Source organism: Cyprinodon tularosa, unplaced genomic scaffold, assembly GCF_016077235.1.
Source record: "Cyprinodon tularosa strain WSP-4 unplaced genomic scaffold, ASM1607723v1 ctg101, whole genome shotgun sequence".
Taxonomy (NCBI): Eukaryota; Metazoa; Chordata; class Actinopteri; order Cyprinodontiformes; family Cyprinodontidae; genus Cyprinodon; species Cyprinodon tularosa.
This window is the reverse complement of record NW_024037794.1, coordinates 107,902-130,006: the sequence shown is the minus strand read 5'-3', so window position 1 is coordinate 130,006 and position 22,105 is coordinate 107,902. Positions and strand designations below refer to the sequence as shown.

The 22,105-nt window shown below is 38.0% G+C and overlaps 1 protein-coding gene across 2 annotated transcripts in view; it reads right to left on the bottom strand.

Annotated features, from left to right (window-relative positions):
* Nucleotides 1-22,105, bottom strand: part of ppp3ca (protein phosphatase 3, catalytic subunit, alpha isozyme) — a 57,069-nt gene that overhangs the window by 25,395 nt on the left and 9,569 nt on the right. For both annotated transcript variants that reach the window (XM_038277012.1, XM_038277002.1), the window contains exons 3-6: nt 2,033-2,157; nt 1,812-1,923; nt 1,332-1,477; nt 1,112-1,251 (exon numbers count right to left, since the gene is read on the bottom strand). In XM_038277012.1, coding sequence (XP_038132940.1) covers nt 1,112-1,251; nt 1,332-1,477; nt 1,812-1,923; nt 2,033-2,157 — 523 coding nt within the window. The remainder of the gene's footprint in view (nt 1-1,111; nt 1,252-1,331; nt 1,478-1,811; nt 1,924-2,032; nt 2,158-22,105) is intronic.

The following is a 22,105-nucleotide window of genomic DNA, read 5'->3' as shown; positions in this document are numbered from 1 at the left end:
TCAGAATTATTCTAGCATTCCTGTGTCCTGATAACATGATCCTGACCTGTTACATCTCTCAACCTCTGAGTCTGCTTGTCCTCGTTCTGATCTGTTTGCCTGACTTGTCTTCTCACTCCTGCAGGAACTCTGCCTATCTATGTACCATACCTGGAACTGTTACCCAATTCTGTCCTGGATTCTCCCTCGGCACCTCACTGAATCTCTTACCTCCTGGCACTGACAGCCGAGCATGTCACCGACATCGGCTTTGCCCTCTGGATTATCCCGCCCACCTTCGTTTGCTCGGTTCTGATCTCCTGCCTATCCTCTAACCACAGATAAAACAGTGTCTGCAACTCTCTGTGCGGCAACCTGCTGTGTCATGTTGGCAGCCGACCGGCTAGAACCAACCACACTCTCTGGGCTCGGACTGAACTATAAGACCAGTTTAGTGACTCACACGTTCGTTAACATCCACTTCCAGAAAGACATGGTCCCTTATCTGTTGTATCTGTTCAGTTCAGTTTCCAATAAACGTTTAGAGAAATCAAACTGTTTATTCGCCTCGAATACTGGGTCCTACTGTTCTCAGCTTGACACAACAAGCTGTGTTTCACCTCTCTGTGTTTGCTACTGGGGCTGCTGCAGTCATATTCCCAGTCACCAGTTGTTTATTCTGTTTTTTTCTTTTCTTGAATTTGTACTTTACTAACTTGTACTCTACTTTAAATCCCATCTTGTTACTTTTGGTATGTTGGGCTTCAACACACATTTACGTACACTGCAAGCAAACAGCTAAAGAAAAGGTATGGATGAACCATGCAGACAACAGCAGTTGTAACCGTGCTATGGTACAGTTCTTTGGTCTGTTTGAGAGTCCAGAATCAGTTCCCAATGGCATGATATGCTGCATAAACTGGACTCCTCCTGGCCGGTAAGAGTGATCTAAAGGTTTGAGTTGATGTAATGTTTGGCAGCTTTTTTTCCAAATAAAAATAAGATTTTTTTTCTCTCCTCCCCAACACCAAGCAAGTGCTCAATAAGGCCATTCATGTGGATATCACTCTTGGTGATGAAGTATAGTAAAATCACCTCTGGATTTCATCTGTTAAAAAACCTGCAAGCTCACCTGTAGAAGTAAGAGCAGCCTCGCACTGTGTTGTGGCTGAAGTATTCCTGCGTTTTTTCATTTCCAAAGTCTTCCAGAGGATCTGACCAGAGCAGGTCACACATAGGCCCAAATGCAGGGGGCTCCTTGAACCGATCCAACTGAACACAAAAAAGCATTATTATTAAGGACAGAAAAACTACAACAAGGATAAAGCATTGGATTGTCAGTGTCATAGTACCTTTTTAATGTCATCTAAGGTGTGTATTTCAGGTGAGAGTCCTCCGTGGACACACAAAAACTGCTGGTTCATGAGTGCAGCCAAAGGGAGGCAGTCAAATGCATCCATACATGAGTCATACACCTGCTCTGAGTACTTGATTTTACCTGTCAGACAAAAAGAGATGGTCAGCTGCACCTTTGTCTAGTATGTATGTCAAGCTATATTTTGCACAAAAAATGTTGCTTCATTTTTATCTGCTAACCCAAAACTTGACAGAAAGAAACAGGTGGATAAGCTTCTCTAGACACACTGCACGATATATATATATATATATATATATATATATATATATATATATATATATATATATATATATATATATATATATATATATATGTATATATATATATATATATATACATATATATATATATATATATATATATTTTTTTTTTTTTGTGTGGAAAAAAAGCACATAGAAATCTGTGAGGTACTTACATTCTTGTTTGAAGGTGAAATATTCTGTCAAATGTCTACATTCATGATTTCCGCGAAGTAAAAATAGTGTCTTTGGATAGAGGATTTTCAGCGACCAAAGGTATAAAACACACTGTCAGAACAGAGAAGCACAGATTTTTTGTCTTATATTAGGGCTCACATTAATTCATAATTACCATGGCTTGTCATTGTTTGCATGTTGACAAAAACATATATCCAACCTCAATACTGAAGTAGCCACGGTCAACATAGTCCCCGAGGAATAGGTATCGCGTTGTGGCCGGCGATCCTCCCACTTCAAACAACTTCATAAGATCAAAGAATTGCCCATGGATGTCCCCACAGACTAAAAATAAAGAAAAAATATGTCACCAAATTTATACTATAATTTATTAACTGACTCTTCTTTTTAGAGACACAGACTAAAAAAAACAGCTTTTTGGATATCTTTAAAGAAAGGAAGCCTGATTCTGCCACTCATAAAAAAACAAACATATATCTCATAATTATGAATTATGACTTAGCTATGACTTAGCTTAGATAGCCAGGTGATAATTATGCGATATAGGGCTTTTTTTCCCCCTCAAAAGTGGCAGAAACTGACTTATATAAGAAACAGAAGGTTATCAGCATAAAATATTTGTCAAAGTCAATTACAGAATTATCTATGTGTAAAAAAATCAGCATTAAAATTTGAGATTTATCAGTAATGTTTCATGTGTTTAAATACATACATTTTATTTCTATAATCATTAGTATTTATTTTTGTAATAATTTCTTTTTCGATAATTATTTCTTCTTGCTCTAAGAATATTGAGAACACAGACCAGGTTTTTTTTGTCACATATCAACTTTCTGTGTTAATTTAAATCAATCACTTATTAACCCCAAAAAGAACATGGAACAATGAAAGAATTATGTATTTCGCATTTTGGTTAAATCAAATAAAAAATATATAACAAAATAGCATTTTCTTATTCAGAGTGTTGATTAAGTATCACTTATTGTGTCAGATATCAAACAGTGCTTATAGGAAGGAGAAGCAGCTGTTTCATCTCTTAATGCCCAGCAGTGGGAGAACTTGCAAAAGAAATCATTGTGACTCCACCTGCAACTCCACCTGCAGTCTGTCAAGAGTCTCCATGGTAACAAACCATCAAATGGTCAATGGGTGGTAAGGCTTGGACTGGAGATATGCACTTAGAACATTATCCATTTTTTTGGTGGTATTTGAAAACATGAAAAATAAAAGCATTAACATGATGTGTTTAAAATGTATGAGTTTCCTGCTGTATGTCTGGAGAGTATGAGATTCGATTCATATGATACCTGGAGTCAACAGAACGCCATTTCTGGCTAGCATGTCTGCCCTATAGGGCCAATTTTTAAACTTCATTGCCATGACTATTTTACACCCAAATTAATTTTGAGAGTTTATAGTGTTTTTTGTCATATTGAAATATGTCTTGACTTAGAAAAATATATTTATGAAACATCCACATTAAAGCATCCAAAACCAAAGGCATCTTCTCCATTTTCTGATGTAATAAACAAAAGATGATAGATAGATAGATAGATAGATAGATAGATAGATAGATAGATAGATAGATAGATAGATAGATAGATAGATAGATAGATAGATAGATAGATAGATAGATAGATAGATAGATAGATAGATAGATAGATAGATAGATAGATAGATAGATAGATAGATAGATAGATAGATAGATAGATAGATAGATAGATAGATTAGGTAAATGCCGAGCCTTGCCGTTTATGTGTCAGCGGCCCTCAGCCTTAAAACTGTCGCTGACCCCTAGCTTATGCCAGGTTACTGCCATCGATCAAAGCTACAAAAATATATATACATGATGTAGCTCTGATCTCATCGCTTAGAACACCCAAGAATTCATTGTGGTCAGAACACTTTAGTATTTTGTCATAATCTGTCAACCACAATATTTTCCCAACACATCATAGTGAGAAAAATAAGGCCAACATCACAATGCACCCATTAGTTCTCCACATAGAGCTATAGGAGATTCCTCTAGAGAGCCTTACCCATTCTCTGCAAATGATTGCTGCGTCATTTTTTTCTTGTCAGCATTAGAATGACACAGGCTGCCAACGAATTACAATGACAACAGATGAGGTGTAAATAGCAATTCTGCTCCGTCTTGTGCAATCTGTCGGCAACATAAAGCAATGTGTAGAAACGGACATGTAAATCTGTATGTATCTAATCAGAAGATTCCTATGCTGATACAGTGACAACATCAGGGTGATGTCTGTAAACAACAAAGATAAGGACATTTAGTTGTTGCTGAGATCATAAACACTACAACAACCTTTTTGCACACAATGTTTTTGTTTTGAGAAATACATTTATAGTTTGGAAATAATGAGGATTGATTAAATCCTAAAATAATCATAATATTAAAGTTCTTTGAGCAATTATATTGAGGACACGATGGTAATGAGATATCACTGTGGTCTTTAAGGCCTCCTTTCTCTGCTTCTCAGAAATGAGAAGCTGGAACCTCAAAGGGGTAGAAGAAACCCAAGCCCCCAGGGAGATGTATGCTTTTTTCACAGTGAACGCTATGGCTCTAGAGTGCAAACCTACATCTCATTTCCTTGCTGCCTTCAATTTTTCATTATCAACTCGCTCTGTCTTGTTCTCTCCTGCTCATCCTCCATCTCCTCTTGCTTTTCTGTCTCCCCTATCAGCTCCACAGTGGCCTTCGCCCACTCAAAGCTTAGAGCAATGTGTGTGGGAGACTGCTTGTGTGACTAAAGCAATCAAACACACATGCGCACATAGGTGCAGGCCCATGCACAAACACCCATGTATTACATGCAGGCAAAAGCCGCATTTAAATTCAAATGCAGTCGAGCTTACAAAGATACGAAACAAATGTACAAATGGCTGCATAAAATACTTCTACAGATTTTCACCTCAATACGTTCAGCATCTACTTAGAACAGTAGCGTGAGGTCGGCAGGTTTGCTTCTGTATCAACTGAAATATGCTTCTCTATATTATTTAGAGTTGATAGCAAGGTAATTAATGCATACAGCTTTCCTCATGTATATTTAATATTGTGCTACTTATGGATTTAGCAGGCATGTGAAAGTAAACAAAGCATTAATAGATCAAGAAAATTGGTCTCAAATCAAATGTCTACAGCACTAAACCTTTAACATAATTTAAGCTAATTATAAAACGATTTTAACAAAATGATAAAAATGAGTTTTATTGCATCCCATTTTATGTAATCTTTATTAAATACAGTATGCATTGGCAAGAACTGTCTTAAAACGGAGGTTTAAATTTAATAGGAATTCCTAAAAGGCTGCAGAAAATGTCTTTTTCTGAAAAGGGTTTAAATCTGTTTGCTTAATCTACAACTCAACTGATGTTGGTGGCTGTTACATCTTAATTTCTTTTTTAAATCTCTATGCTTTTTTTAAGGCCTTTTTGGGCTTAGTTCTCTTTTTAAATACATTGTTCACAATATATGCAAAGAGAAAAGCAAAGTGTGTTGGGATCTGGAGATCTGCCACCTGTCTCCAGCAGGGTGCGCTGTGGATCTCCTGGGCTGGAGCCCTCCAGCACAGCTGACGTTCATCAGCCCATCAGGAGACCTGCCTATTTAAGCAGCTGCCAGACCTTCCTTCAATGCCGCAGTGTTGACCAAGTTTGGTTAGCGAACCTGAGCCTCTGTCATTTTTAGAGAATCTTAGTTGGCTCTTGAGAGAAACTAGATTCTAATCTGCCTTTGTCTTCTTTGCTCACAGGAAACCCAGAAGCTCTGGATGAGCTTTGTCTGGAAACCTGCCTGCCTGCCCAAGGAAGCCAAACCAGAAGATATCAGTCTGGATTCCTCCTACAGCTCTCAAGGAAGAGTAAGGAAACTGAGTCAAGGTCAGAAACCCAGAAGCTCTGGATGAGCTTTGCCTGGAAACCTGTCTGCCTGCCCAAGGAGACCAAACCAGAAGATATCAGTCTGGAATCCTCCTGCTGCTCTCAGGAAGAGAGCTAATCACTCAAACCAAGGTCTGCCACTTGAAGTCAGAAGCCAGACGCTGCTGCTGCTGAGCACTCTGCTGAACCAACAGTCTCTGGACCCAACCGGTTCCCCCCCTCTCAAAGGATCTGCCAGAACCCCTCCAAGGTACAGACTGAATTAACACACTCGACAATCCATCAAACTGCCTGGCTAATCAAACTACCCATCTCCGCAGATATCAGTGATTCCAGTCCCGGACCTGAACCAGAACCTGTTTACTTTTTGTGTGTACCTTAATAAACTGTTGAACTTTTACCCCTGACTCCGTGGTGTGTTCTGCATGTAGGTTTAGCTCTTTAAACCGATTCATGACAAAGTGATGTTCACATTTTAAAGATATATATGCTATCATTTATCTAGCCTTTAAAAGCTGGAAGTCTTTGTGTTGGTTTAACACTGTATTTATTATCTTTTAATTCTAATGGCCTTTTAGTGCTCTGACAGCCTCTGGCCTTCAGAGTCAATAAGTGTGCATATTTTCTAAGCTGACTCAAGTTAATTTAAAGCAACCCGTGGCTCCAGAGCCGAATGCAGCTCTTTAGCGCCCCTCTTGTGGCTCACTGGAGGTTTTTGAAAAATGTATGAAAATGGAAAGATTTGGATTCTTTTTGTTTTAATGTGGTGTGTAGGTCAAAAAATAGTCCTTATGTTTCTAATGCTGAAAAAAATGGATAAATACATTTAAACAATAAATGTAAACATTTTTGTTAAGGAAGATTTGCGTCATAGCCTGCAATATACGTTTCAGCGTGGCACAGTGCCAGGCAGGTGGCTTTTGTAAACAAAGCAGTGGGCGTGTATCGCGCCATGGATCCCAAAGGGGAAAAAAGGAAGATGGCTGAAAACAGGATTCAAAGAAGAATGGACCAAATCATTTGCTTTCATTACCAATGCGGAAGAATTGCCTGCATGTTTGCTTTGTAATGAAAAGTTGTCGACTAAAAAGAGTCATTTGGAAAGGCATTTCCAGGGAAGGCAGGCTAAATTTGCAGCCGACCACCAAGTTGGGAGTGAGACAAAAAGTGGGACTGCAGGACTTTTGGATAAATAACAGGAGAGCAAAGATAGATTTAGCAAGTGGATTGCAAACCCCAATACTGCTGCTAGTTTTGTTTCCAGCATGGAAAACCCTTCACAGACCGAACGGGTAGCGCTCTTATGCAGGTAGGTGAATTTTCTTCAACATTTTCAGCCAAATCCTCAAAATAAAAATAACATCAAAAATCTGATTTGTTTATCGTGTTTCTATAATTTCATCAATGCATAAAAAACCTAATACAATAATATTGTAATGGAATTTAAACTTAAAGCACTGAATATCATAAAGCAGAGTAGTCACATGATGTGACATTTGCTCCATGATAAACATTTAATCAGGAGTGCTTATTTATTATATATTTAAGCCCAAGTAGTCCTTTTTTATAGTGGGCTAATATAATTAAGGCCTGTGTTGCCATAAGAGGCTTATAGAAGACTTTTACATTTTTTTGGCTCCAGACAGATGTTTTTTTTTTTTGGTCCAATAGGACTCTTTTAAGTTTGGGTTGCTGACCCATTATCTAAGGTAAACCCAGAACAATGTTTATTATTGAACTCTACCAATAAAAATGCAGGAATCAATTCACCTTTATCATACATTGCAAAAAGTGGAAGTCTAAATAAGTCATTTTTTCTTAAAATAAGTGCATTTTTATTTTATTTGAGGAGGTAAGTGAGACACTTTGCCAATGGAATAAGACAATTTACATTGAAAATAAGAAATAACACTTGCATTGTCTTATTTCAAGTACATATTATTGAATTATCTTATTCTAAGAGTTAAAATACTCATTTCATTGGCAAATCATCTTATTTACCTACTCAAATTAAGGGTAAATACACTTAATTTAAGAAATGTTTTACTTATTTCTAGATCGTTTTTGCAGTGTACCTCATGCAGCTTATCTGGCAAACACATATTTTCTTCCATTATGTACAGGTACAATGAAAAAAAAATAAAAATCTGTCAAAAAAAGCTGCCATGCTGTTTTTTGTTTTGTTTTATCTAATATATCTATGTAAATGAAAAAATATTTTTTGTGGGTTCAGACAGGAAGAAATAAAACCCAATTCCAGAATGATGCAGTCTATAAAGTGCCTTCCTATCATATGCCCCTCTGCACACACAGTCATGGAAAAGAGAAGTGTAATGACTTTGGAACTAGGGTGATGTTTTCCACTATCTTAGTATTAGTGAGGACACAGTCAGCGGCAAGCTGGATTAACTGCAGCTGTTTGATCAACTTTTCAATCAGATCTGTGAAGACACCATTGCAGTGATCAGTTTTACTACAGATAAACAGTTTATTTTTAAGTTCCTCTTGAGATATTAGTCCTTCGTTGCTGGAGATGTTCTTTATGTGATAGAAGGACGGCTTTGTTACTGTCTTTATGTTCAGGTCTGAGTCCAACACTTCTATGTAAACTGAGGCTGAATGCTAACATTTGATTCCTCTTCCTTTGGTAAAACAATTATTAGTTCAGTTCTGATTCAGATGAAGGAAATATTGGCACAGCCATGCACTGAGTGATTATCATAGTAACCTCTGCATATCTCAATATCTTATTGAGAAGGGAAAATATGATGGAGGGATTTTAAATCATTTATATATGGTATCCTTTTAAACTGCTTAGTCCCAAAATCACATTTATTATACACTGCAAAAAATGGAAGTCTAAATAAGAGCATTTTATCTTAATTTGAGGAGTTAAGTGAGACACTTTGCCAATGGAATAAGACAATTTACATTGAAAATAAGAAATAACAATTGCATTGTCTTATTTCAAGTACATATTATTGAATTATCTTATTTTAGGAGTTAAAATACTCACTGGCAAATCATCTTATTTACCTTCTCAAATTAAGGGCCAATACGTTACTTATTTCTAGAACATTTTTGCAGTGTACAAGCACATGACTTTTATATGTTAGGTGCAACATCCCTTTCAATGATTAACTTAATCCACTTTATAATTTCCATATGCATAAATCAGCAGTGCCAACAACGATCTGCCTCCCATTCTTATTTTAGAAATTCTAGGAACCACTAGTAAACCTGCAGATTGAGAGTGAAGTGCTCTGTTAGAAACATAAGGAACAATCAGATCTCTGATATAAGAGGGAGCTTGGCCATTTAAGGCTTTATATCTGAGAAGGAAGATTTTAAATTCTGTTCTGGATTTAAAAAGAAGCCAAAGAAGAGAAGCTAAGTTAAGAGAAATATGATCTCTCTTTTTAATTTTCATCAGAACTCTGGCTGCAGCATTTTGGATCAGCTGAAGGCTTTTATCTACAATTTGTGGACTTCCTGCCAGAAAAGATTTACAATTGTCCAGCCTTGCATGGACTAGTTTCTCAGCATCATCCGTAAATAAGTTATTTTATGTTGGCAATATTCCGGAGATGAAAGAAGGAAATTCTAGAAGCTTCTTTGTTATGTGATTTAAATGACAGGTACTGAAATTGTTCCAAAAATAACACCAAGATTTTTTTTCTCTGGGATCAATTTAATCCCCTTCGAGATAACGTGACAGAATAATTAGCTACTTTTTCAAAGACTATGTTAGAAAAACTATAACTTCTGTTTTGTCTGCATTCAGGAGCAGAACGTTAAGGGTCATCCAGGTTTTCATTTCTTGAAGACATGCCTGTAATTTATGTAATGGGTTAGCTTCATCTGGATTTATAGATTTAGCAGAGTATCATCAGCATAATAGAGGGAATTAATCTAATTCTAATAACCAATTAGGAGCATATATATATATATATATATATATATATATATGGTGAAAAGAATTAGTCCTAGCACTGATCCAGGTAATCCTGGAGCATGAGGGAGATTTATTATTAACTTGAACAAACTGAAATCTGTCATATAAATAAGATTTAAACCAGTCTGGTGCTGTTCCTTTAATTTCTACAATAAAAAATGTAAGTCTTTTTTTCTTTTAATATTATGATCAACTGTGTCAAATGCAGCATTGAGTCACAGGACGAGTACAGATAAAAGTCCATTATCTGAGGTCATGAGAATATCATTATGGACTTTAACCTGAGATGTTTCAGTGATTGGATGAGCTCTAAAGCTTAAATTGAAACTTTTCAAAAAGTTAATTATGGTGTTAGTGTTCACACACTTGTTTGGCAACTACTTTCCCAAGAATTTTAGCAGTCATTGGTTTAGTAACAAAAAGAGTACAACATTTCCTCCCTAGACGACTATCTTTTATTTCCGCTTGGATCATCTAAATAAGTGGTCCTCCTAATTGTCAATCATCCTTTTTATATGTTTACTTAAGGCCATCCTACGTGCTCTCTGATCTTTTTTGCGCACTTTCAAGCATATATCTGTGGTGAGCTCGCCTTTATCACCGCGGTTCTTTGAAAATGGCTGATGGTCATAAGAGAAAGTGTCTACGAAGTGAATGAGAAGAAAAGAAAGGCCTCAGAAGAGGCACATATATCCCAGAATGTTTAACGTGGAGAGCTCTCCTCACAAAGCATTATGGGATTTGCTGTCAAAGCAACCCGCCGTCACCATAGGCTGTCGCTACCCGACAGCGCCGACTAATAACAAAGATGGCGCAGGCATTGTGCAGTGGAGGAGGAGTTACGTAATCAACGGAGCAAAGAGCAATGAACATTCGTCCGAACAGTAAGTTTGCTACAAAGTCCATTATATACTGTATATAGTGATTGAGGGATTTATGGATTAGGGCAGACATACTAGCACAGTAAGCTTGTATGGGCTACGAGAACAGCAACTTGTAAACAGAGTGTACAGAAGGAGAATTGGGCTTGTGCTCTCGCATGTGCATTCTTTTTTAAAGAGGAGTGGCCGGGGCTTTTATTAAATGTGCAAAAATCCTCCACAATCACTTTAATGGCACTAATTCTTTTAAAATGTTTCGAATTAATCTGAACTGAAGTCCTAGCCCCTGTATTAAAGCTGAAGTTTTTTTAAGCTTCTATACTGGTTATACTTATAATATATTGATTTTATGTTCTTATCTAACCTTATATGCAATTAAAATTTCCCTATATTTTGGCTTTGCTATATTTTTATCCAATACATTTCACTCTGAACTATCTGTTACAATGTGCCTCATCCATTTCCTCACCATGGTCTTGCAAATTTAAATGCTAACCTTAAGTACAACATACTGATTAATTGATATATTGACAGCCAAAGCATCTCCAAGTATCCATAACTTTGATTCCTCAAGTAAATGAAATCCTGGTGCTCCATTATCTTAAAATAAATGTGTCTATGAGAGATTGATACAAGTTTTTTTTGCCAATACCAATTATTTTGACATTACTCTAACCAATCCCTGATATATGCTGCCAAATTTTTGGGACTGATTTTTGAAGCCAAGGTTTTTCTTCCTCTATTTACATGACAAAGAATACACCAATACAGTTACACAGGTCTCAATAAAAAAAAACAACATATATATTAATAATCAAACAAAATGTAAACAATGGGAAGCATGCACCCATCGGCCGATGCTGATACAAGAACGAAAAAATGTATGTCACTCAAAAATATAGGCCATCCGCTGTATGAGCCTACCTCAATGTTCTATTAAAATTTTTCCTGAAATGACCTCAACTATTTACCTTACATCCTGTTTCCCTACATCAAATAAATAAAGCAATCAACAAAAAACACTACTTAGGTATACTTAAGTTAGATCTGTGGTTTAATTATGACCAGGATCAGCACCAAGAGAGTTATCCTATTTGAACCAAAACAACAGCAAAGAGCAAAGGAATACATACTTAACATGTTCATCCTAAGAAACACTAAAGAACTGACTGTGTAGAATAATTACCAACCAAACTGTTACCCCCGGGCAAAATTTTACCACAAAGTGATGTACCGTATTTTCATGACCATAAGGCGCACCGTACTAAAAGGCGCACTCTCAGTTATGTGTCCCATTTCTGTATTTAACACACACATAAGGCGTACCGGACTATAGGGTGCGTTTTTTATATACAGGTACAAGTCCTCTACTACCTTTAAATACCTCTACTGCGTATTTAAAAATACAGCGGGGGCAAAACTGAGTATGACTGTGCTTTATTCATGTATTTATTACAAAGTATTAATCAAACCTGGCAGCTGGCCGTGAGAAAGACACATCGCAGATGACACAGCGCTGTGATCACTCCTAAATTAGCTTAAAATCCTGAAACCTGCCGACGGAATATGTTCGCTTTTATTACCGGTATCCTGGTGCCTGCAGTTTAAATTATTTAGATGAAAAACACCTGCCAGCCACCGCATGAACCCGGAGGCTGCCCAGCCTAGAGGCTGCTGATGAAGGGATTTTTACTGTCGGTGCACCGCTGGTATGTGGGGGTCTGAGCGCCTCCGACAGAAATAGATAATCTGGATGAACTGACTGCAATTATTAAGTTTTCAGGTGGACTTTCTCACTTAAAAACATATTAAAACTACTTTATTCCCACTGATCACAGCAAATATAGCTGCAAGATTTAGATTATTTAGATGAAAAAACACCTGCCAGCCACCGTGGTATACGCGGAGGAGACCGGGCCCAGAGGCTGCTGTTGAATTAAGTTTTCAGGTAGAAAAATAGAGCGGGAGCAAAACTGAGTATGATTGTGCTTTATTCATGTATTTATTACAAAGTATTAGTCAAACCCATCAAAGTCATCATCCTCTGTTTCTGAATTAAACAGCTGCGCTAAATCAGACATGCCAATTTCCCCTTCTTCGCTGTCAGAGTCACTTTCTGTGCAGCGTGGCTCCTCAGAAATAATGCCTGCTTTTGTGAAAGCTTGAACAACAGAGCCAGCAGACACGTTAGTCCAAGCATCTACAATCCATCCGCTAACGGTGGCGTAACTTGCCCGGCGCTGCCTTCCACTTATCCTGAAACTGTGGTCTCCGTCTGTCATCCATCGCTCCCACGCCGCTCGCAGCCTTACTTTGAACGGCCGCTTCACACCGATGTTGAGCGGTTGAAGTTCCTTTGTCAGACCCCCCGGGATAACGGCGAGCACAGTGTTCATTTGATTCACCTTGTTTTTCACATCGGCTGTGAGATGGGCACGCAGCGATGGTGATGCGTGGAAAAAAACACCTGGTCTCCTCACATACACCTGCCTCAGCCACGCTTTCATCATCTCCTCATCCATCCAGCCTTTTTCATTTGCGTTAATATCATGTCATCAGAGCGCTGTGTCTGTCTCGCTGTCAGCTCCCACATCGGCTTCTCTGATTGGTTGATGCGGCGCGTTCAGCAACAAAACTTACATTTTTCCATCTCGAGCAGCAGCGCGTTGGCGGTGCGTCAGATGCTTAAACGCTCCCGACGCGCTGCGCCTGCTGCTCAAAACGCGCTGCGGGGCCTTTTGCTGCGCCTATACGCGCGTCAACCATTGACTTTGCATGTAAACTCGCTGCATCTGCTGCACCTGCTGGGTCCAGTTCACAACGATGTCGAGTGGTTGAACAGCGAGCACAGCGTTAATTTGTTTCCCCATGTTTTTCACATCAGCTGTGAGATGGGCACGCATGGAGTCACATATTAACAGCGATGGTGATGAGTGGAAAAAAAACACCTGGTCTCCTTACATTCAGCCACTCTTTCATCATCTCCTCAATGAGGTGGTCTCAAAAGTCGCAGTTACAACACACATAGGGCGCACCGCACCAAAGGGCGCACCGCACATTTTGAGGGGAAAAAAAGACGTTTAAGTGCGCCTTATAGTCGTGAAAATACGGTATGTTTTTTAAGCTGTTTGAAAAATTTGTTTTTCTCTGGTGTCCATTAATTTCTTTTTAGTATAACATTTCCTATGAGTTGAATTGCTCTATAATTCAGCAACTACACAGGCAAATGCAACCAACAAATGCGCAGGCCATTCCATATATTAAGGCTCCTAGTATAAACACCTCAATTTGTTCATTTTGTTCAGTCGTTTTAAACATTTGAATTATTAATATGGGTAGGTTTTGTCTAATAAGTATTTGCTATCATTTCCTGACAAATGAAGACATACATCTGTCTAATTTTCTTTACATGATCTCATTCCCACTTTCACGGGTGGTAAAGTGAAGGTGTTGAGACTAACTTATTAAATAATGGGTTACGTTATCTGTGTGACACTAACTAGCACTAACCAATTAGTTTTTAAAAGCCAGTTACACTTTACTCATTACGCTTTAAACAGATTTGTTAATCCTTACTCAACTTGCATACACAAGGATAACAGTCTGCTAGTGTAAGAGCATGTGACAGCAATGTGCACATGTAAGCATACATGGTGCATAGAGATGCAGAACTTCAGCATTAACACAGAGCAGAGACAATGGTGCAGAGCCAACCATTTAATTCCTAGAGAAAAAGCACTTGCTGAATGATAAATGTTTCTGTGATTTTTTCAATATCTACAGGAACTTTACAAATGTCGGTTAGAAGTTTTAATTTAAAGAAGCTCTGCACATCATCTTAATACTGACTCACAGCTGCTGCCTTTAAGTGAGACATGTTCTTTACATTCTCAGGGCTGAAATGATTTTACTTGCTGGTAATGAAGGCTGTCAATGTCAAAAGAACTTAATGCCATAACATCTTTTTTTTCTTTTTATTATAAACATCTTCACATCTACTGATTAATATTGCAAGTTAGTTGGCTAACCACACACTCCAATATATTTAAGATTAGTTTTCATAATTTCATATCTGGAGGCCTTTTAAATAATTATATAATTTATAAATTAATAACAAACACCTTACATTCCATAATTTAACCTCTAGTAGTTTTTAATAATAATAATAACAATAAAATTTTCAAAATTCTTCAGCATTGTAAAACATAAGAAATAACTGCAAGGTTACTTTGGCTAGTAACGAGTTACTCTCAATGAGCTGTAACAGAGAGAAGGAACTAAAGAAATACTTTTTTTAAGTAACTTGCCCAAGACTGGTTAAGTCAAAGGGTCAGTTCATTTATACAACCAAAGAAAACTAAGCTAATTGATTACTGATCAAAAGCTCCTCAACACTCTAAAACGTACACAGACTGATAATCGGCACCAGTTGTGTACCTGACCTGTATATCCCTGCTACTGTATATTGTGAGCTGCATATTGGTGGAAACAAAAACATTAAAACTCCACGGGGAAGCATAAGGATCAGCAGTACTGTACATGAAATACGCCACCATTTCATTCATGCATTCATTCGAGTGCTTTAATTACAACTGGCACTCCTTTATCTGTACTTTGTCAGTTTTTTTGTTTTGAGTGCTAGGTCGTACAATCTACCATTTATAGACTCTTCAGGAAGTAAGTTAAGCGGAGCAATGTATAGTTATTTTCACAGATAAATTCACAAAGTTCAAGTCAAATAGGTACAAATATAGGCCTAAAAACAAGAAAGTAGAATGTAACCCACGTGGGTGTTTAACATAGAAATACATTGAATAAAACTATTAATTCCTCCCTTCCCGCTTCACTAAATGCAAGACTTGAGCAACGCGACTCTACCCGCACGCATGCCTTCTGCTCCTTTGACGTTCAGCCAATCGAATTACGTGTGGCTCCTGATACAGACTCTCCAAATTACCCGTTTGTTTTTGTATGTAAATGCTGATTCAACACAATGGTGTTGAATCTTAGGTTGTTCTGGCATGGGTATTGTAAAGCCTTGCTTTCAAATGGCTGCAGTCAACATGACAATGCTTCTGGAACAGCATCGAAGCTTTCTTAGGACCCAAACCAGGGATCTTATCACAGTAATCACAGACCAGCAAAATGCAAAGGTCAAGAAGCTCCTCATGGTTGAGTTGCAGGTCCTCTAACAGCTTATCTAACGAGTATTCAACAACTTCACTATCGCTCTTGGCATTCAGCTGGCATATGAGAACAGCAGTTCTAAAGGCCAGTGTGTAAATGTCCTCGGAGGCCACTGCATTGATATCTGACAGAACGAAAGTGGAAAAGAACGACATAGCTCTTCATCAAGAAGGATAGGAATCACAAAACATGCTGATGTAGTTCACTGAGATGCTCCAGTGCAGTTTCTTATAAGGTAAAGTGATTGCCTTGGATAACTTGGTGGTTTTAAACCAGTTCTGAGCAGCGACATCCTCTCTGAGCCCTTAGACCAGACTCTTGTTCCACACGGTGACCTTCCTTAGACATGACATTAAGTTGGTCTTTGTGTTGGATGGAAAGCTGATCACAAAACTGGCTGATGTAAATACCTCAGATGCTCCAGGTTCAGTTTCCTATAAGGATATCAGTGACTATACAGGGAAAAAGATTGCCTTGGGTACCTTGGTGGTTCTTAACCAGTTCCAAACAGCAACACTTTGCTGACCCTTTCCGACTGGACTCTTCCTCAGCACGCTGACCTAATACATATCAAAATCAAAGTCTTTTCCTTGGTCGCTATGCATTCTCGAATGCCACAGTAAATTATAAAATTCTCCCATAAACTGTATTGGCTCTTTGATTTGAAGTAGGAATGCTATCAGCGAACTTGGTGAAGTGATTGGTAAGGACAAGGATATCACGTGTGTCAGGCTCAAAAAATCCAAGCATAGGCATTCTAACGGTCCCAATCTTGTGACGTTTACCAACAGAGCAGCACCATCTGGTAAAGCCTTTCCTCACACAACGGCCACAGGTCTTCATTTTTTGCTCTACGTCCACTGCTATTTTAACGTTCAGGACCAAGCCACCAGCTCTACTCAGCTCTAGCCTTGACCACTCCCTTAGCAATAGTTCTCACTCTGGCAGATGGCTTTCATGATTTCCTCAGATAGCATTGGCATTGGCGGTGTGCTGGAAGATGAACTGGTGGATGAGTTCAGAATCATTGCTGGAGCAGGGGTGTGGTCTACTGCATCACAGTTTTGATTTCCTGCTCTGGAAACAGTTTAAATTAATAAGTAGACAATATAGCAAACAAATGATTTCCAGTAGCATATAATATGGCTGTAGTAAGTATGTAGGTCAAGAGGTTGCTGTCGGTTACAGTGCAGTTGACGCCATATACATAGTCTTTGAACTTTTCAGTCACGCTCAATTTCAGGGCAAGAAATTCAAGTTTATGGGCGGGATAAAAGGCCCAGCTGTCATAGGCTATGTTTCCTTCTTGTTCCTGATATAAGGCAGGCATCACCTAGTCCAGTTACACTGGCATCAGTATGCAGGACATTTGGATGGTATGGTTCAGCAAACACAAGCTGGAGCAAAAAGCTACATTTTTAAGCCTCACCAATTTGTTTTCAAAATAAAGACTGCAAAACATAAAAACCTCTTTAAAACTCAGCAAGAATCCTCAGAATGTACAGAACCACATCTTCACAGTGACTGCAGCAAATTTTGACTGAATCAGTTAACGCATATTTGATCCAGCAAGGTTTTAGTGGACAGTGTCCCAGGCGGATCGGTGACTTTGGCACAGACGTGCCAAAAGTGTCCAAAACTTTTTAAATGGAAGATTTTCCTCATAAAAAGGAATCTGATCTAATACAAGAGCTGAATTTCATGGTGTTGTTACTTTAGCATATAAAAGAAGTGGGTTTTTTTCATGAGATTTCACTGTGTTTTAATCACATTTTACCAGTATACACAGCATATCAATAAACCAAAGAAAATTAGATGTATTTTATATTTTTTTCTGATAACACGAGATATGTGTCCAACTATACAACAAAAATAGAAAAAAAGTACACATTGTTCTGCAGTAACTAAAGTGTAAAAGTAAAGTGTGGATAATGTAAAAGCTTTATAAAGTTGCCTAAATTAATTCCACATACGGTAGTTACAGTGAGGAGAGGGTGTGTCTGAAACTGCAGTCATTGTAAAAAAATTTTTGTTTTGTTTTTTATTACAGGATCAGCATTATTTCCTACTCTATTCATGAGCACACTTTTTGAAATAGCAGACACATGTAAAATAGCTAAACATGTAAGATTACAGCAGATAATTTGATCATCTCTGTGTTGTAATAAAATTAATTATTCTTTTTGGTATTCATGAGGGTGTTGATCATAGAATAAAACAGGTAATGTAGTCACCAGTGATCCAATGTCAAGCAAGCACTGGTAGGTCTGACCAGCAATACTGATTTAAGATCCAATCAGTCCTCAAGGCAACATTTCTGGCCCCTCTGGTTTGTAGTAGCTTTGCAAACATTCCTCCTCCTCTTCTTTGGTGCAGGACAGGGTGCGTCTTGCACAGTTCCTATTTGTCCCTCAACAGGAACCAACTCTAGTTTAAATACTGATGGGAGGAAGGATTTTGTCTTTGCCATTTCTGTTTTCTTTCGTTGATTTGTGTGTGCTTGGTGTTAACTGTTCGGTTCTGACTTTGTAGTCTTACATTTCCATCTTCTCCACAACAGAAGCAAGCTTTAGAATTAAAGGTGGTACAGTGTCTGAGCGTTTCATTGAGTAAATGGCTGAAAGGAGATGGAGGATTGTGAGGCAGTTAGAGTGGCTAATTGCTATTGTATTTCAGCCATCAGTTTTGTGAGAGTGGACAGTGCAGCACAAACTCCTTTCCTTTCTTCAATTGCTGTCATGCACAGAACCCTTTTCTTTTGATGGTCCCAGACTTTTCATCCGTTCATCTTTACTGGCTTCCGTTCTTCTGTTCTAAACAGTAAAAGCAGCTCAGCAAAACAGGGTGGGTTTGGCTTGCATTGCTTGAACTAGAGCTCTGAAATTAGGTTGTTATTCCAGCATCCCGTGTTTTACTCCTCCACGCTTCACTTGCAGGTAAACAGATGGTTTCTGTAGTGCATCTTTCAAGGTGTCCAAGAATTTGGTGTATAGCTCCTCCCTGTCCTGTACAGCTCCATAGGCAAAGTACTGGATGTAAAATTTCAGAAGGCAAATCTGGGCTGAGATGTTTAACAATGTCCAAAGCAGGTGGCAGTAAGCTGTCAATGATGTATCTGGATCTGGATCTTTAAGGATGAAAACAGTTAAATGGCATGTGTCGAAATCCACTTAATGTTGTGGGCTTGGTACAGCAATATATATATATATATATATATATATATATATATATATATATATATATATATATATATATATATATATATATATATATATATATATATATATATATATATATATATATATATATATATATATTAGTGCTGTCAATCGATAAAACTTTTTTAATCGCGATTAATCGCATCAATGCTTAAGTTAACTCGCGATTAATCGCATTTTAATCACACATTTTTTTTCTGATTGAAAATCATTTAAATACTCTCGATGACATACAAAAAATACATACAGGCTAGGTTTGTGCCAATGTTCTTTTTTTTTAAATGAAAACAGGTCACAGACACTGATTTATGCCATAGAAACATATGACAAGAAGATGGGGAGGCATGTAGCAAAAAATAACAAATATGTAGCCAAAAAAAAGGCCCTGAAAACAGGCTGATGTAAAAGACGGTCTTTACAGTTAATACAGTCTTTTGAACAAAGACAAGCATTTTACCCTACTGCTATAAAATGTAGTAGAGTTAACATTAGGTGTCAATTAACCAAGATAATAATGAACAATTTTCAATCAATACATCAAAATCAATAGACCGATATCACCAGATGGAGGTAATCTATGCTCTAGAAAGTTACTTTTCAGCCTCTCAACAAAAATGAGAACACACACACACCCACCCACACACACACACACACACACACACGATACCGACCTGTGGCGTACACAGACAGCAAGAGTGCCGTAGCAGATTCCATTTCACCTCAGTAATCTGTTTTCTCAGCGTATTTCAGGTTGCTACTAGTTACCAGACACTCAACTTGTTTATTGGTGGTGGGGCTTAAAGAAAAGGCACTAGCGCCACCCAGTGTATGAGCGTCTTTTTTCCTTGAGGAGCTCCGCTCTCGAAGCCTATGGAAAATGCATAGACTGGGGGAAAATAGCCCCTCCTTCCCGCAGGCTGCAGCGGGATGTACTTGGAAAATTGTACCATAAAACCACATAGCGTTAATCTCACGTTAAAAAAATTATCGGCATTAAAATGGCCTCGCGTTAACGCGATAATAACGCGATAATTTTGACAGCACTAATATATATATATATATATATATATATATATATATATATATATATATATATATATATATATATATAGATTAGGGATGCACGATATTGGGATTTTGCCCGATATCCGATATGCCGATATTTTAAAACTCATGTAGCCGATAACCGATATCGATACCGATGTTAAAGCTGGACAAAAATAAGTAGTCATTGAAAATAGCAGCTTTGTTATCCATTTCTGACACTTTGAAAAATAATATACTCAAATATATTTCCATATGCTGATATCAAATTGATTTTTAAAAACGCGGTATCGATCTATTTTACTTTCAAAATCTCGTGAAATTTCATCGTTCAAACTCTCGTGATATTTTGCAAATTCTTGTGAGATTTTGTTAGTAAAATAGATGGATACCGCATCAATATATCAATATATAAAAATATGGCAAAATTTCGTGAATTTTCGGGGGATTTCGTAGCATAACGGTGACATATAGCAATATTTCATTAGTAAAAGAGATTGATATGGTGTTTTTAAATGGCAATATATCAGCATATGAAGATATTGTGATATTCTAATGTATCAATATTTTTCCCCTCATCTTTAGAAGTTTTTAAGTCTGTAAAAAAGAAGTTTCTGAGGAAGAAGAAGAAGTAGTATATTTTTTTTTTAGACTTTAGAAACTCAGAAGCTGATCAAATATCGGGTTAAATATCGGTGGGGTGGCCGATGTCCGATATTCAGTTTTAAGGCCGATACCGATAGGGGGCCGATTATATCGTGCATCCCTAATATATATATATATATATATATATATATATACAGGTGCTGGTCATAAAATTAGAATATCATGAAAAAGTAGATTGATTTCAGTAATTCCATTTAAAAAGTGAAACTTGTATATTATATTCATACATTACATACAAACTCATATATTTCAGATGTTTATTTTGTTTAATTTTGATGATTACAAATGACAACAAATGAAAATCTCAAATTCATCATATCAGAAAATTAGAATATTGTGAAAAGGTTCAAAATTGATGGCCCCTGGTGCCACACTCTAATCAGCTAATTAACTCAAACCACCTGCAAAAGCCTTTAAATGGTCTTTCAGTCTAGTTCTATAGGCTACAAAATCATGGGGAAGACTGCTGACTTGACAGTTGTCCAAAAGACGACCATCGACACCTTGCACAAGGAGGGCAAGACACAAAAGGTCATCGCTAAAGAGGCTGGCTGTTCACAGAGCTCAGTGTCCAAGCACATTAATAGAGAGGCGAAGGGAAGGAAAAGATGTGGTCGAAAAAAGTGTACAAGCAAGAGAGATAACCGCACCCTGGAGAGGATTGTGAAACAAAACCCCTTCAAAAATGTGGGGGAGATTCACAAAGAGTGGACTGCAGCTGGAGTGAGTGCTTCAAGAACCACCACACACAGACGTATGAAAGACATGGGTTTCTGCTGTCGCATTCCTTGTGTCAAGCCACTCTTGAACCACAGACAGCGTCAGAAGCGTCTAAAGAGAAACAGGACTGGACTGCTGGTGAGTGGTCCAAAGTCATGTTCTCTGATGAAAGTAAATTTTCATTTCCTTTGGAAATCAAGGTCCCACAGTCTGGAGGAAAAGAAGAGAGGCACTTCATCCACGTTGCTTGAAGTCCAGTGTAAAGTTTCCACAGTCAGTGATGGTTTGGGGTGCCATGTCATCTGCTGGTGTTGGTCCATTGTGTTTTCTGAGGTCCAGGGTCAACGCAGCCACATACCAGGAAGTTTTAGAGCACTTCATGCTTCCTGCAGCTGACCAACTTTTTGGAGATGCAGATTTCATTTTCCAACAGGACTTGGCACCTGCACACAGTGCCAAAGCTACCAGTACCTGGTTGAAGGACCATGGTATCCCTGTTCTTAATTGGCCAGCAAACTCTCCTGACCTTAACCCCATAGAAAATCCATGGGGTATTGTGAAGAAGAAGATGCAATACACCAGACCCAACAATTCAGAAGAGCTAAAAGCCACTATTAGAGCAACCTGGGCTATCATAACACCTGAGCAGTGCCACAGACTGATCGACTCCATGCCACGCCGCATTGCTGCAGTAA